Source organism: Rousettus aegyptiacus, unplaced genomic scaffold (assembly GCF_014176215.1).
Source record: "Rousettus aegyptiacus isolate mRouAeg1 unplaced genomic scaffold, mRouAeg1.p scaffold_m13_p_12, whole genome shotgun sequence".
In the NCBI taxonomy this organism is placed as follows: Eukaryota; Metazoa; Chordata; class Mammalia; order Chiroptera; family Pteropodidae; genus Rousettus; species Rousettus aegyptiacus.
The window spans coordinates 74,213,839-74,231,322 of NW_023416287.1; the positions used below are offsets into that span (position 1 = coordinate 74,213,839).

At 53.8% G+C, this 17,484-nt stretch overlaps 1 protein-coding gene across 1 annotated transcript; it reads left to right on the top strand.

Moving 5' to 3' along the window:
• Positions 1 to 814: 814 nt before the first annotated feature.
• SIGLEC15 (sialic acid binding Ig like lectin 15) lies at positions 815 to 13,103 on the top strand. Its single transcript, XM_016147788.2, has 6 exons — positions 815 to 1,172; positions 7,386 to 7,445; positions 7,794 to 8,177; positions 9,374 to 9,751; positions 10,978 to 11,008; positions 12,839 to 13,103. The coding sequence occupies exons 1-6, from the start codon at positions 1,121 to 1,123 to the stop codon at positions 12,957 to 12,959; spliced, it is 1,026 nt and encodes a 341-aa protein (XP_016003274.2). The 5' UTR covers positions 815 to 1,120; the 3' UTR covers positions 12,960 to 13,103.
• The last annotated feature ends 4,381 nt before the right edge of the window (positions 13,104 to 17,484 follow it).

Sequence of the window (17,484 nt, forward strand, 5' to 3'; positions counted from 1 at the left end):
GAGAGGGAGCTGGGGAGGAGCTCATGATGGGCAAGATGAAAACTGAGCTTGGCCCACAGCATTTCCTCCGCCACCTGGATAGAAAGAGTGACACCTCTGACGTACCTCTGCACAGAGCACAGGTGCTCAAGTCCAGTGCACCAACAGAATAGAGGTCTGACCGTCAGACGGTCCAGTACAATGCAGTCCAGAGGACAGAGCAAACAACCCTCTAGTCCCCATGGAGTCCAACTGTTAGTCCCACAAGAGTCCATCTGATAAGCTCCCAGGAGCCCCCTTCTCCTCCCCGGGGGTCCTGACTTCCACCTGGTTCTCCACCAGTGGCCCTGGGATGGGGGTGAGGGGTTTTTGGCTCTCACTGCTAGAAGTGTGCCTCATGGACCAGCAGCAGCAGCAGCAACACCTGGACCGGGTCAGAATCTGCATTTTAGCAAGATTCCCCAGGCCATTCTTATGACCAGCAAAGTCCTAGAGTGCAGTTCTAAGACTCCAGGCCCTCTGGAGGGGATATGGTCATGAAAGTTAACCATCTGTCGACAAGTCTTTTCCTTGCAAGTATTGACAACCCTCCATGGCCACATTTGGAAGGGTTATTATGCTGGCAGGCTTCTCTTCGCACTCTCTCTCACCATCTTGTCAAAACTGCTCTCCAGAAGCCAGTAGAAAAGGGGAGGAGAAAAAAAAGGAGTGGAGAGAGAGAAAACCCATCCTGGCACACTAAAAATGTAGGAAGGGGAAGGGAGAAGGAAGGAAAGAAAGAGGGAGGGAGGGAAGTCAGCATAAGCACAGCAAGCAGTTCGTTCGAAGGGACCAGCAGCCAGAGGAGAGGCCCCTGCCTGACCTCATCCACGTCTCTGTTTCCTGTCCTGGAAAATCATCCAGTGGTTCTCCTCTTGGTGTTCCACATGACTAAACCCCACGGGTCTCTAATCTTACCTCGGGCGGCCTGGCGGCCTCTTCCCAGTTCCTCCAGCGCCTGCGGAGCCCGGCAGGGGCGCAGACCTGGGCACGCCGCCCACCCCTTCCTGCCTTCCTTCCCCTACACCCACGCCAAAGGGTGTTCTCACTGGTGGTCTGGCTGAATGTGGGGGCTGGCCTGGGCTCGCCAGGTGCTGACAACATGGAAGGGTCCGTCCGACTCCTGGCCTGCCTGGTGTGCGTCCTCCCGATGGGTGAGTTTCCTACTCTTCTCTCTGGCTCGTGCTCAGAACAGAATAGATGCTCACAAAATCCTAGGTGCAGCCTTCTTTCCTCGGACTCAGAGCCGTGGGGTTCAGCCGGACCCTCCAGGCCTGCGGAGGTGGAAGAGCTGCGCTTTGGGCGGCTGTGGTGACAGAAGCCAAAAGTTTACGGCTGGGCTTTGCCTTGGGCTCCCGGGGGTCAAGGCAGCCCCCTGACTTCGCTGGGCCTCAGTGTCCCCATGTATAGTAAGGCCGCCTGTTCCACTCATTTCTGTGAGGATCCAGTGGGATAATGGGCAAGGTTTGGGGAGCACAGCCCAGGCTCTTGAACAGACTTTGGGTGTTGCTGTCAACCAAGTGATTTATGTCTTGATGGGTGGGCACCGTCTTGAGGGGAAGGTTTGGGGTAAGGGTGGGGATGCTTTTGCATGGGGAGTAGGGCAAGTGATAGAGGACACCCTGACCACCCAGCAGAAACCTCAAAGGGTGACTGGGAACTCTTCGTGGGAGGTTGAAGTAACGATGTCATTAGTCACTTAGCTCAGTGAGTTCGCCAGGAACAGTGTGTGTCAAAGGGTGGTCCCTTGTTAAAAAGCAGATCCTTCGGCTCCACCCTAGACCTGTGGAATCACAAAATCAGGCAGCAGTCCCAGGAATTTGCCTTTTCGACCATCATCTGGGGCGATGCGCGCAGTGGAGGGCAACTGTGATAAATGACAGAGGCCAGCCTCTGAGTCCCTCTGTCCAGGCCTCAGTCCTTCCCTCGACCCCAGCCTGAAATGTCCCTCCCACCGCTGTGCTCCTGGACTCCGCCTCTGTGTGCACGGCCACGGGCTGTCAGGTGCCGCAGGGTGACACTGCTGACATCATGGCGTCGGGAGCTGGTAATCGACATTCCGGACACAGGTTCCCGTCTCCGCAGCAGGATAATAAACTCCCACTTCCTCGGTTCCTCTCCTTCCTCTCCAGCATTCACCAGTTGGGGTCCGGGTTGGCAGTAACAGGAAGCGCCCACAGAGTTCTTACTAAGGACCGGCACTTCATTTAGTTACTCATGCGAGCCTCAGAACCCCATGAGAAAGGAACTATTCTATTCCCTTTCCAGAGATGAGGAAACTGAGGCACAGAGCGTTTCGGTGAGTGGTGCAGGGCGGAGCTAAGGTTTGAACCCAGATGCGTGTGGCCCTAGACCGGACCCCCCCCCCCGCCCCCGCCTTTCATTCTGTGCAGTCTGCGGTTAGGAGCTGATGAGGACAGGACTTTCTTCTCCCCAGTTGACCTAACTCAGCCATCTTTCTAAGATGGGTTGGGTCACACTTCATGGATAAAAGCTGGGGGAGCTGACCTCACCCAGACTTGGAGCAGATGAGAGGGCAGGTCAGGATGCGAGTGTTGACGTCAGACATGGTTTCGAATGCTGGCTTTGCCACTGACTAGCTGTGTGGCCCTGGGCAGGTTGCCTAACTTCTCTGAGCCTCTGTACACCGGGGTCCCTGCCCACCCATGGTGGTATTATGAAGAATAATTAGACCATGGATAAAAGGCCCCCAGCACAGTTCCTGGCACTCAAGGGTTGTACGATAAATGGCAGTGACATATTGCAAAAGTCGCACAGCTTCAAGAGAAGCTAGGAATGGGGGGGTTGTTGTTTTGTTTTGTTTTGTTTTTTCCCTCCTGCTGAAGGTCAGCTGCTATGAATCAGTTAAAGACGAAAAGATTTAGGGGAAGCATGAGCAGTCACATGGTCAAGAGCAAAACCTAAACCACAGCTGTGTGCTGAGATTACCTGAAAGGTTTGCCTCAGGTCACAAAGTCAGGGTCAGTCTAGCCAGGCTAGAGCCCCAGACAGACCCCTGATCCCCCATCTGGAGACCGTGCCTCTCTTGGCAACGAACCTTTACAAGGTGACTCAGGTCATGGTTGCAAACATATGTTGTTGTGGTGAGTTCAAATCTAAGACCCATGGAGCCAATTGAGATTAATTATGAGCCTTTATTAGCCAGCCGGCGACTGACTCTCTACCACGCAGGGTTAGAGGAGATCAGCCCCGAGTCTTTGTTTGAGGCAGTTTTATAAAGCCTCGGACTACATCTTAGAACAAAGAGAGAGTAAGGAAATTACAGAAAGCAGAAGTTAACCATTAATGTCCTTTACAAAGATAAATGTATCTGGGGAATTGTTAGATCAAACATAGCCTGGTAGACAGTCTTGTTATCTGTATCTTGGAATGTTGTGCCTCTTCCTGGGACTTTGGTGCCTCTAGGAATCACCTCCTTGTTACTAATTTACTGGGAAGTCTTCACTCTTACAATTTCAAAAGAGGCAGCTCACAAAGCCCAAAACTACATTAAACAAGTAAGCAGTTTACAGAAAGCAGAAGTCGACCATTAATGCAATACAAATACATCACCTCGTCCTACACTCTGGTTAATAAGAGAGCAGATTACAGAAGCAGACGCTGGCCATCTTCATATCCTATACAATACATTTCCTAAACCCGCACCCAAGCAAGTAGGACAACTTCTGGTATCTAAAGATATTTCTTCCCTGTAGCTGACTTTGCTAGTTGGCTCCCTTTGAAGATTGTCCACCCTTAGCCGTGTTATACCGGCCTGCTGCAGTGTGGTGATGCCCGTGATGCTCTCGCGCCTTCTCCAAATGGTCTCTTTTGGGTTCCACTTTTATCATTTCTGTCTTGAGCCGTCTTTTCATTATCTTTACTGGACCTTCCTCTCTGCAGTTGTCATTTCTGGCGCTTTCAGTGGCCTCCAAACAGAACCCTCTTTCTTGCTTTTTCACTTTGTATTTCCCTAGGCTATTTTAATTGCATATAAATGAAAAACAAAGTAATGGCCAGATGGTAAACATACTGAGGAGGGCCGCTAACTGTCACTGTGATTGTATCCCTAACACCTTGCACAATGTCTAGCATACAATGGGCCCTCAATAATATCTACTGGGTGAATAAATACAGGAATAAATACTAGCTGTCAGGTGAGTTAAGGGTAAGGGCTGGGCTATTATATTCCACGTGGTCTAAGATGCCAAATCAAGCTGCAAGGTGCCATGTCAGGGCATCAACACCTTGACCCCCCGTTGGGTCACACTGGGTTATAAGCCAAGAGCACTGCCCCACTGCTGGCCAGCACTCCCCACCCTCTCCCCTTCTATTCTCACTCCCTTTGCAAGGCTGTAAAGTGAGGGAACTAACAGGCATTGAGCCTTTGGTGAGTGTCACACACTGTAATCTACCTATGTGATTTCATCCACTTCTCCATCCTATGAGGAAGGTATTACATTCCCCTTTTTGCCACAGAGAAGCTTGAGACCTGAGACATTAGGAAACTTGCCCAAACATCTCCCTGTGAGTGAATGAGCCTAGAATGGTGCCAGGCACAGATTGGGTAAGGAATACAAGTCTGATGAAAGGATCACAAGGGAGATTATCCCCCAGATCCAGCTGTGCCAAAGTTGGGATGCTTCTATCATGCCTCGTGGCATACCGCTGAAAGGAGGTATTTTGGACAGAGGAGAATGTGAACCTTCCGTTGACTGCTGGAGGTTCACAGACCTGAGGGAAGCAGATCAGAGATCCTACAAGAAGGTGGCTCCAGTTCAGGAGTAGTCCCCTCCCTGTCCTACGAGATGGGCGTGAGCTGACCGAGGGAATGGTAAAGCCTTGGTTCTGCTTCTGGTTGATCAAATGACTTGGCTGTGTCACTTGAGCTCTCTGAGCCCCAGTTCCCCTTTCTCTAAAAGGGGCTAATGACAGTTCCTTGTGCGGATATTGTACAAATGAAATGAGATGAGGTATGGCCCCCAAGGAGCCCCTAAAGCACTATGAACTCTGGCCCCCTAATCCTGTGGTTCCCCGAACCTCTCTGATGATGCCCCTACCTCCTGGTGTTGCCCTGCTGTCCCCTTTGTCTAGATAGCCTTCAATCTGTCTCAAGGCTTAGTAACAACCCACTCTTTTCTCAAGGATCTGCTGAAATGGCATCTCCTCTCTCATGGGTCCCCCACTCCTTGCATGCCTAATATCTGCATAATGCCTTTTTCTCCACCCCACACCCAGCCAGCCTGCTCACCTTCTCTTCTGCTCTGTCAGTAATTCCATTCAACATTACCTACTATGTGACAGGAATTGTGCTGGGCAATAACAACGCAAGTGTGACCTCACACACATAGTCCATGTCCTCATGCATGGGGTCACTGCCCTCCCAGAGTTTCTGGGTGCCCCAGCGGGACACACAGTTAATACAGAGGAAGTATCTCTGCCAGCCCTGGGGCACAGGGGTGGGGCACCAGACCTAGACTTGGGACTCAAGGAAGGCCTCCTGCTGTAGGTGAGGAGGGAGCCAGCGAATGAAATGGGCCAGGAACCATGATCGGACAGAGGGAACATTGTGTCCCTCCTGAGAGCATCTGGCAGGCCGCAGTATAATTATGTGTCCCCAGATCTGTCTCCCTTTCTGAGCCACGAGCTTCAGGCTGGTACTCTATTGATCTTTGTAACTCCTGCTTGTATCCCAATGCCTGGCTTAGAGCCGGGACGTGTCTAATAAATCTTTGCTAACTGATGAATACACAATAGCAAACAGTACATGGGGAATCGGGAATGCCTGAGGTTACAGAGGGTGGGAAGTACAAGGAAACTGAGGGAGGGCAGAGCCTCAGGAGCGGGCAGACGCTTTCTGCAGCTGTGAGTGCTGACGGAACTAGCAAAAGCTTCAGAAAAGGTTTCACAAATTTGGAACTAGGCCCTTTGATTATTAACAACTGAACAAACAAGATCTCACTAGGGATGAATGGCAAGTCCTCCATCCGGGTTCAAAAGCATAATTCCACTTGTCCGGAAGAAGAGAGATTTGGCTTAGAAGCAGACAGTGTGAAAAAAGAATTTGTGGTTTTACTTGATTGCAAGCTCAGAACAAGCACAAAAGGAGATTGTGTACGAGGCACAGCTCACACAGCCAATTCGTACCCCACTCTGCTGGTCCCACACAGCTGGAGCACATACCTGGAGCCATGGGTCAGGACACTGCACTGCAGGGCGAGTACCCAGCAGGCGGTGAGAATGGGGAAGGGACTGGGACTTCCATCAGAGAAAGGAAGGCTTAATGGGTCTGGGATAGTCATGGTGGGATCCTGGAAGGGCCACCACAGGAAGGGGATATGCATGCTCCTAAGGGCACTGGTGGTCATGTGGGTAGTGGGTGACTTCACCTATGTGCAGGAGGAATGCCCCGACCTATAGATTACTTGGAGATGGGATGGGCTCCCTGGTGGATGGTCTGCCAGCTGTGAGCTGAGAGGATTCCTGCCCAGGGCATGAGTCGAGCTACCACAAAGAGCAAAGAGCACTGGGCTTGGAGTCAGAAAAGCTAAGTTTCTCCCAACGTTTGTCTATGTGATTCCGGGCCTCTACTTTCTCACCTGCAACAATATCTGCCCTGTTTTTCTACCCTGGGTGTTTTGAAGGTCATGTGAAATGACGTATGTGAAAGAACTATGTAAATTGCAATGCCTTTAGGAGGTACAAGAGCTGCAATGTTATTCCCTCTAAAATTCCCTTTTGGGAACACACTTGGGGCAGTAGCTGTGAAGCTTGCCCTCCCTCTTTGGGGAGGCACCACCTCTGGCATGATCCTCCCAGAACCAGCATGACACCCACCCACCTACCCTGCTCACCTCTCTCTCTAAGCAGGACATAGTCAACTACGCAGGCAGTGTGACTCACCAGTGCTCTGTGAGCTGGAGGCAGAGTGGTTCTGGATCTTACCTCGACCAGACTTAAGAGGCTCACAATGCAGGGGTTCTTGCACAGAGCAAGGAGACAGGATAACCGCTCGTCACTCTCGGTCTCTCAGCTCCCTGTCTACTAGGCACTAGCCACGTGGAAAGTCCACTTGGGTTGACCTGGATTCTAGAGGAATTTCAGCCACTAACTCAACATATTAACTTCAAAACATACCATCCCCTCCGCTCACTTTCCCCTCTCTGAATGAGACTGTTGGTTTCCTTGGATGAATCTCAACATTCCACACCTATAGTTCACTAGAGCGTGGGCTGTGGAGTCAGGCCATTCTGAGTTTCAATGACGGTTTTGCCTCACCTTAGCTGTGGGACCTCAGGCAATTACTCAACCTCTCTGTGCCTCGGTTCCTTAACATGTAACCCAGGGATAACTGTGTTTACCCCTAGGATCATATGTGAGAACCAAAAGAGAAACTACTGGGAACTTGCTCAACACAGACGTGCACAGTAAGTGCATTTATTCTTCTCATTATCTTGGAGGTCTTGGAATCTCAGGAATCCAGGGCTTTTCTGCAGCAGGGGAAGTGATGGGGTCACAGGGCTGTAGGTGAGATGGAACCACCCAGAGAGAAGCAAATAGTCCCAGGAAAGTGGAGGAGAGTTCAAGCACCTGGTGAGTCTTTGCAGTCAAGGGCCCTGGAGATGCCTCTCGAGTCATGGGGTAGGTCTCCAGACCCCACCCCAAAGGGTACTTCCTGAGTCCTGGAATTTCCAGACCCTTCAGGGGGTCCCTTCGGAGCCCCAGGCCAGGAGCCAAAGGGCTAAGGCTGACGCACCCCGCCCTCCCGCCTGCAGGTGCCCCGTCGCAGCACTGGTCCATGCAGGTGCCGGCAGAGGTGAGTGCGATGGCGGGCGAGGCGGCCGTTCTGCCCTGCACCTTCACGCACCCGCACCGCCACTACGATGGGCCTCTGACCGCCATCTGGCGCTCCGGCGAGCCCTACGCGGGCCCGCAGGTGTTCCGGTGCGCGGCGGCGAGCGGCAGCAAGCTCTGCCAGACGGCGCTCAACCTGCACGGCCGCTTCCGCCTGCTGGGCAACCCGCGCTGCAACGACCTCTCGCTGCGCGTCGAGCGCATCGCCCTGGCCGACGGCGGCCGCTACTTCTGCCGCGTCGAGTTCACCGGCGACATCCACGACCGCTACGAGAGCCGCCACGGCGTCCGGCTCCGCGTGACGGGTGAGCGCGGCGGGGTCTGGAGCTGCCTAGGCGGCGCGGCGCCTTCCTTCCCTCCCCGCCCTCCCGCCCTTCCCCGGAGGGCTTACTAAGTGCCTGGCACGTGCCCGCTGCTGGGATCCGAAGGGGAAACGATACACATACCTTTGGGGGGGGGGAGGGGTCACACCTGTCGGTGGTTATGGGCCACCTGAGAACTTGTCAAAAATTCAGAATCCTGGCCCTAGGGAGGCTGGGTCGGGCCCTAGAGTGAGCATGGTAATGAAGCTCCCAAAAAGAGTGAATGCCCCAGGGGCTAACAGCAGTCCGCAGGAGGGAAAAAAAAAATGAATGAATAATAATCCTAAATATGGCAAGGACTGCAATGGGGTGAGAGCTGTGTGCACCGAAAGGCGGCCAAGGGGGTGCACAAGGAACCCCCTTTCCCCCTTTCCCAGGGCCTAGCAGTTTGCTAGACCCTGAAGTATAAAGAGGTGGGAACTGTAGTCCCCGTCCCTAGAGCATTATTCTCGGCCCTGGCAGCCCATCAGAATTATCTGTCGAGCTTTTAAAAATCCTGAGCCCCCTGCTATGGGTGGGACCAGGAGTTCTGGGTTCGAGTTTGACTCTGCCAAGAACTTCCCACGTGCGCGTAGGCTGGCTGAGCTACCTCTCTGAGTGCATTTCAGTTTCTCCTCAGGGTGGGCTCCTACCCAAACAGGCCCACGATTCAGTGAATCGGTCTGGTCGTGGGAGGTGTACTTGAAATCGCCAGCAGACTGCCCCCAGCCTGCACTCCCTTACTAATAACGCCGGCCGTTGAGTGAGCATCTGCTACCGGCCAAGCCCTAGCCCAAGTACTGCCACACGTGTTAGCTTACCAGACTTTCTCACCAACCCCATAAAGTAAGCGATCCCCATTTTATACATGGAGAAACTGAGGCACAGAGCTGTGGAATAGCTTGCCCAAGGCCACACCTGTACTGGGACCCCGGCACCCGGCAGGCTGGCACAAGGGTGCCCACTCCCTCCTTTCCGCATCCCCCAATTTCCTCCAACTTTCTGGGCAACCGAAGGGGGACAGGGAGGGACACCCCTTGACCCTGCCGGTCGCATGCGTGCCCTCTGACCACAGGTCGCTCTCCTCCCATACCCCCGCATCCCCACCACCCCCCACCTCCCCCACCCACGCCTTCCCCACCCTGGACTGCCGCCAGCAGCCGCCCCGCGGATCGTCAACATCTCCGTGCTGCCTGGCCCAGCGCACGCCTTCCGTGCGCTCTGCACCGCGGAAGGGGAGCCACCGCCCGCTCTCTCCTGGTCCGGCCCCGCCCAAGGCAACGGCTCAGCTGCGGGGCAGGGCCTGGGTCAGGGTCGCGGCCACCAGGTGACCGCTGAGCTGCCCACACTGGTCCACGACGGCCGTTACACGTGCACAGCCTCCAACAGCCTGGGCCGCGCCGAGGCCAGCGTCTACTTGTTCCGTTTCCATGGCGCCTCCGGAGCCTCGGCGATCGCCCTCCTGCTCGGGGCGCTCGGCCTCAAGGCGCTGCTGCTTCTCGGCGTGCTGGCCGCTCGCGCTTCCCGCCACCAACTAGGTGAGACCCTGGCCAGGGTGGGGACGAGGGTTGGGGCGAGCGGAGGCTCTCCTTTTAGGTAAGACTACCAGTCCAACCACCTGGCATGACACAAACCAAAACGTCATTTTTGTGCCTGTTCATCATCTCACTTTCTTCTCCCTGCATCAAGCCTAGGAGGTGGGATGAGCCCATTTTACAACCAGGAAGCTGAGGCCGGCCTGGTTAAAGAACTTAACATAGACCCAGGGAGTAGAGCTCCGGAGACCACCGCCTTACCACCACCTCCTGAAGGACTCCTCCCCAAGAACTCTGACCACACACGGGCTTTCCCAAATAGCACCATAGCACTAGTTACAACCAGCCTCTTGAGGACCTACTATGTGCTGTGTAGGTGCTAGGAATACAGAGATGAATAAGGCATGGTTCCCTGCCCTTGAATGGGATGCTGAGGAGTAAGGAGATAATTCCAAGCTGACGTGCTATCCTAGAGCCCAAGGTCTGAATACCTCACTCTGGTGGGCACCTGGACAGGGGCCAGGAGGGAAGGCTTTACACGAGTAGGTGAGGGTGAAATGGAAACTTCTAAGTAGGCGTGAGCTGAGAAAACAAGGAGCCAGTGGAATGACCAGCAGAGGGAACGGCAGAAGTGTGGAGGGGTAAACGATCAGGATCTTCAGAGAGCTGCTCTTCTCCTCGTACTGCTCGCTGGGCTGGATGGGAAGTTTGCTCTGTGACCCAGGGAGGGGGCTTCCCAGAGCCTCTCAGACCACCCGGGTCAGTAGCATACTCTCCTGGGATGAAATCTCAGATTGGTCACAGGTGCCCTAGCTCCCTACCATTTTTGCCAGAGCGAGGCTCAGATGGTAAATACTGGGAGAGGGATGGGGAACGCAGGTCAGCGTGGCCTGGCCTGGCCCAAGAAGGGTGTGGTGGGCTGATGGAGGGGGCTTTGGACAGCCTCAAGGAGGCCGAGACCTGGCTCGCTCTCATTGGTACGTCAAACTCACGGAGTGTTCTGTGTACAGGGGCCTCAGCAAGGTGGGTTTTTCAGTGGGACCGCCCCACATTCCAACCATCACACCAACTCCCACTCGCCTTTCAGGTCACTTGGCACCCTGCTAGCTTGCTGCTCGTTGCACGTTCCCTTCAGAACACTCGCCACAGTGGGGTGGGTGGACAGCTGGGACTGTAGCCCAGAAGCTACATGGAGATTCATGTGTGCTTTCTCTCTGTCCCTCACACAGAGCACCCAGACACCCAGGACACCCCGCCATGGTAAGTGAACTACCCCCACCCCCACCCCGCCCCACCCAGCTCTAGTCCCTGCTGGCCGAGAGGCACAGGTTTCTCAGGGCTGGTGGCACGAGGAGAAAGAATAGGCAAAGGGCCAAGGCCGGGGGCCCTGCAGCCTTCCAAGGCCCCCCTCCTTCAGCCCACCAAGCCCCAGTTCCAGGGCTAGACTAGGACATGGAGACCTGCTCTCCCCACCCCCACTCCCAGCATGTATTATCTGAGCCTCACACTAGACTCTCCCCTAGACCCGCCTGGTGTTCCGGGGCTGAAGGGTCGTTTTTCTGTGTGTCTGTCTTATCTCAGCACCAAGATGTGCCTCCTCAAGGCTATGTTTCCTCTAGTAGTGCCCAGTATTCTGAAACAGGCAGACCCACACGAAAGCCACCTCAAGGCAAACATTCCCCCAGAGACTCAGCCGAAGTCATTAGAGGCTCTGAAAGCTTAGGCGAGGGGCCCAGTCGTTGACTCTCCCGTGCATGCTACCCTCCTCCATGTCTGTCCAAGTGAAGGCCTGTGTTGAAGAAGAAAGAATCCAATTCGGAGTCCCTGGGCAGTCTGTCCTGGATGCTTGGGGATAAAGAGATGGAGCAGAAATACCATAGCCCTCTAGGGCCCATTAGACAAGTCAAGCCTCAGCTCTCATAACGCCCCTCTACCTGTGTCCCGGGGGCTGAGAAAGCCACATTGCCAGCTGGGGCCCTCCCCTCGGCTGCCTGCTCTCCCCACTTTCTTTTCTTGGCTAATTTACTATCTCACCAAGGCACCTAAATCAGAAAGTTGGCCGTTCATATAGTTATTGAGTACCTACTGTGTACCAACCTCAGGAAAATCACATTTTAGTGTAGAGAATTTTAATAAAATATAAACAAGATCATCTTAGATTCTAAAAATAAGAGCTGTGAAGGAAATGGACAAGGCGATGAAGGAGAGCTCGGGGGGTAGGGAGGGGCCCACTGGGCTGTGGCTACTTCAGATCAGGATGTCCTCTCTGAGGACATGACATTGAGGAGACCTGAGACTGGAGCCCAGAGGAGCAGGCAGGGGTAGCAGGGGCAATCCAGGAGGAGAAGGCAAGTCAGAGGCTCAGGGGAGACTGAGAAGTGGGCAGGGAGGGCTGGCGGGCTGAGGGATTTATCCTGAGTATGATGGGGAGCCACTGAATAGTTGTAAGCAGACAAGGGGCCCCATCTGAACAAAAGCGGGGACCGGAGACTTAGGAGGAGGCTGTTGGCCAAGGCTGAGGCTGGCATGGCTGCCCGGATGAAGGTGACAGTAATGGAGGTGGGAGATGGGACAGATGGAAGGCAGGGCTGGCCAGAGGACTGGGTGGGCGGCATGAGTGAGGGAAGAAGCCGGGACGCTCAGGCTTGGAGCTAGAACCCTGCGTGCCGCTTACTGAGATGAAGCTGAGAAGAGAGGGGGTGGTGGTGAGGATCATGTGAGCACTTTGGACATGTACGGTGAGATGCCCATTCTGCTGTCCCAGAAGTCAGGAAAGTCTCTGGGGCTCAGGAGCCCAGGTCTGTGAGTCTGGAGGTCAGGGACACAGAGGTGGTTTCCGAAGCCACAGACGCGATCCCTTCGAGAAGGTGGAGACTGTAGTCGAGGATGCTGCTGCCCACGGTAGCCCCGTCCCATTCCACAAGGTCTTCCATTGTCTTGCCTCCGGGCTTCAGTCGGTGTCCAGGCCCCGTTGGATCCAGGCCCCGATGCCCATCTCATCTCCCCTTCCTGACCCTTGCTGGGCTGTGGTGTGGGCAGGTAGGGAGCCCTCCTGTATTGGGTGTTCAGCCAACTTTCTCCTGTTCACAGGCCCCAAGCTCAGGAGTCCAATTATGAAAACTTGAGCCAGATGAGCCCCCAGGGCCCACCAGCAGCTGCGTGTTCCCTGCAAGGAGCCCCTCAGCCACCAGCACCCACTTGTGCACCATGAGGAGCAAAGGCTGATGTGCAGCTTCGCTGGGACAGCCCTTGCTGGATCCGAGGCACCTTGGCAAGCCCCTGCCGGGCGACCCACTGGGGGCCAGGACCGCTCACAGGGGCCTAGTGCTCTCTTACAGGAACTCCTGTCCTGCAGCCCCAGTGATAATTCCATGGGGCTAGCATTTTGAAAGTGTGTGTGTGTGTGTGTGTGTGTGTGTGTGTACATGTGAATTCCAGTCTGAAACTTCTGGAAAAGCCCCCTTCTCCTTTCCTACCTAGAACACTATTGTAAAGTAGGCAGGACACTGGTCATAGGGTCTTGAGGCCTTGGCTCCATCCTGGCTGTCACTGGCATTCTGTATGGACAAAGGCACTTTTCCCACCTCTCTGGGGCAGAGTGCATTCACTGTTGAACATGGACAATAATGTTCTTCCCTCCTGGCTGGACTGTCAGGACCTGAGGATGGGAAGGGACGTTGGGAAGTACAAAGCTGTCTACAGATGTGAAGGGCACTACAGGCTCCTCCTTCCGAAACAGCGTTGGGATGTGCATGGTTCTCGGACAGTGTGGTGCTCATACCAGCCTTGCTGAGAAAGAGGGGCTGGGGCTTCGGGGCTGAGGCTGTACAAGGCTGCGGACCCGCCAACATCGAATTGGTGGCAAAGAGAAGCCTAGTGCCCCTGCCCCCTAGGGTCTCCCGTGACTGTCTATACTCTGCACACCTCTTACCTCATCAGCTGCTCTGCACTGCCTTGAGCTGGGACCCCTTGGAGATGGAAACAAAACACTCATCATTTCAAAGCATCTGGAATCCACTGTCATAAGGCGAGGAAACCTCAGGCCAAGTCTGGGCTGCAGGTCCAGGGAATAAAGCAGCTGCACTCTGGCCTTTCTCTTTACCACCTCTATCCTCCAAGGATGTGCAAAGCTCCAAAACACTGGCAGCTTCACCCCGTTTGCCTGAGCCCCGCCAGGCTGACTCTGCAGGGTGCTGCCTTCTGTATTTGCACCTCAGTGTGAACGTGTTGATCATTTTAGCTCCTGCAGTGTTTGGGGGCAGGGAGAGGGGGAGGAGGCGTGTTTGGGACCCAGCAAGGTGGAAAGAGGAACAGACCACAGAGATAGAGGACTGGAGAGGCAATGGGGACAAACTTTCCTTCAGAAATTTTCCAAAAGCTGGAGTGGTAACCTACAGTGAGCACAGGGCCTCTGGGATGCTTCCCTCAGGAGATGGCCTGAAGAATGAGGGAAATTTACAAGTTAATGTGCAAGGCAAAGCGTTAGCAGTTCCTTCCTTCCTAGATCGGAGGTGGTGGCAGCTCATGGTTAACTGAAAATCCATCCAGGAACCTGTCTGAGCTGTTAAAAGGTCAGAGGAGATGGCAGTTGTTCTCCTTGTATGAGGATACTTTGGGCACCTCCAGGGAAAGTCCTGTATCACGGGGAAGAAGGGAAGGACACAGGGTGATATGTCTTGGAACGTCTGCCTGGTCTCTGAGGCCAGTTTCACAGCCAAGAACAATAATGATAGGAATTATTTCTTATGTATATGTTATGAGCTAGGAGTTGGGCCAAGGGTTTGGGGATACAAAAATGAATAAGACATGTTTATCAGTCAGGCTGGGCTAGGTTATGCTGTGGTAACAAACCGACTCCCAAATCACAGTGGCTATAAACAATTAGGGTTTATTCTAGCCAAAGCTACATGCCCATCATTTAAGCGGGGGTGCTCTGCTCACTGTACTTACCCAAGGATCCACCATCTCTAATGTTGTGGATTGCTGGGTAAGAGATAAAAAGAAAGCTGTAGAGAGTCTCCCATTTGTGATTATAGTTCATTGGCCAGAACTGGCCGGCCATATGCCCCACTCATCCTCAAGGGGCTGGGCAGGTGTGTGTGTGTGTGTGTGTGTGTGTGTGTGTGTGTGTGTGTGTGTGAGTGTGTGTGTGTGATTGAAAATATACTTTGTACCTGGAAGGAGGAAAGCCAGAAGCATTTGGAAACAGCCCTGAGGACTTAGTCCACAGTAAGATCAGTAATCGAAAAATCATGCACAGGCAACAGTATGCTGGGGGTGGTAGGGGAGCCCATAGAAAGGGGTGACTGACCCGGTCTTGGGAAGGCTTCCTAGAGGAGGGGACATGGAGATGGTACATGCTGACCATGCAAATGGGGGAGGATGGAGGTTGGGAGGTAGGAAGGAAGGACTTTCCATGCAGAAGGGACAGTCTGAGCAAAGGCCAGGAGATCAGACACAACATGATGTTTAAGTAATTGAAAGTCCTGGAGCATGGGGGTGGAGGCAGGATGTGGCCAGAGCTAGGGGGCTCCTGCACGGTGGAGAGTGCTGCCCCCACAGCAATGAGAGTAGGAAAAGGGAGTCAGGGCACCCAAGGGGCTGAGCGTGGAGCTGGCTCCCCGTACTGCCTAGCGTGGCTGTTCGCATTCATGAGACCACTGCCCCTGCTCCAGCCCCACAATAATCTGGGTTTCCGCCTTGGAACCCTGGACACTTGGAGTTTCCCCAGTGGGTTCCAAGGGTGCCTGCATCAGGAACTCCTGGGGAGCTTGCTCAGATCCCCTGAACCTCCTAAGTCACAGGCTGTGAGGGAGGGGCTGGAATTTTAAACCAATTCTCCAGGTGATTTTCATCTCTCACTTTGTATTTATGATCATATCAAACACATGCATAACTACACACAAAACATTGAAAAAGGTACCCACCAACTGCATTTCACAGTTACTAACATTTTGCCGTATTTGTTTAATGCACGTGTGTGTGTGTGTATTTGGCTGAACCATTTGTAAGCTGTAGACATCATAGTACTTCACTCCGAAATACCTGTGTCTCCTGAAAACAAGCGCATTCTCCCCCATAACTCAATGCCATTATCCTATTTGGAAAAATTGGATATCGTCTGACAGCCCGCATTCCTCTTTCTCTAGGGGCGCTCCCTCCTGTGCTATTTGCACTTTGAAGTAAGGCTTCCTGGAGATGGAAGCAGCAGCATTCCTCAAAGGAATGCGCCTCGGATGTGTGGCTCCAGACACAGTGATGGGCCGTGGGAGCAAGTGGAGAGACAGCAGAGGGTCCCTCTGAAACTCCAACAAATTGTTCACAGTACGCAGACAGCCCCCTGCTTGGTCTCCAGATGAAGCAGCTGTTCTAGGGGTAGAAGGGGTGGGACTGCACTTGACCATTACCAGATCCCCTGAGCTGGCCTCAGAGCCTGGCGCTCTCACTGAGAGGTCCAGGTGGAGCAGAGCTGCCTATCTCCCCTAACTCGACCCTCTTGGAGAACTCAGGCTTTAAATGTTACAAGCAAGGATCAGAGCCACGGGCAACAGGCTCAGTCAGCACAGTGTCCTGAGGCCCCGGAGTCATGAAGAGAGTGACCCAGGAGACTTGGTACTTTCCAGACAGGACTTCCCAGTGTGGCACAGGGTGCAGAACCAGCCTTCCTGTCCTTGGCACGGTGCTCTCTGAACACGAGTCCATTCATTCACTCCTGGAGGGGCTTCCAAAAAACCCACAGGCTCCCTTCCACTCTCGGCCACGCAGGGGACTGCTGGAGATGGGCAATGGGAGGAAGAGGCGACAATCGCCCAGGTGCATGCCGAGATCCAGCAAGAGCCCAAACATGCCTTCCCTGCCCTCCAGGAGCTAATAACCTAAATTTTAAATCAAGGAGCAGCTACATGATGACATTGTCCAAGAGATAATCTACACTGAATGTAGGTCCTGCCTTGGGGTGGAAATGACACTCGGTGGGGCTGAGTGTTCACACATACCCCCTTCCCAGGCTGGATGACACCCTACCTTCAGGCCAGAGGGACTTAGAGACCAAGAGTTAGGGGTCCTGGGCTTGTCCCACCTCCATCCCTGGCCACGTAGGCCCAGCCCCCGCCCCCACCCTCCACAATAACCGCTCCTCACGTTTCTGGGGCACCCTGTGATCCTCAAAGTCCCTACCCTTCCATGATCGCAGGCGGTTCTCACTAAAGACTCAGGAGACAGGTAAGGCTTCAATTATTCTCACTTTAAAATGAGTGAATGTCTCTGGGAGGAAAGTGATTTGGCCAGCATCACACGTTCTGACCCTCTCACCATACCTTGGCCCATTTGAGACGTGTCTTACAAATGTTCATGAAAAGGAACAGTAAGGAAGAATCTCCGGCACCCCAATGCTGAAGTGATTTCTGGGGCAGAACATGACCGAGCTCGGGCCACACTACACTCCCGCCCCCACCCAGATGTGCAGCCCCACATCCCTCCTACCAAAGGTCACGGTCACATTACTAACCCTCAGGGCTCTCCCGAGCTCTCTGGGATCACCAGGTGGCCTCCAGTCTTTGCTAACACTTAAACCCCAAGTTTTAAATTCTCTTTGAACTAGAGGCCTCACCCATTGTGGTGAAATGTCGCAGAATACATCCTACCCATTGTAAGCTTTCTAATTTCACATTTTTCTAATGCTGGATGAAAAGATCTTCCAACCAACTTGTCAAAAACGAGCCACGTCCACATGTAAA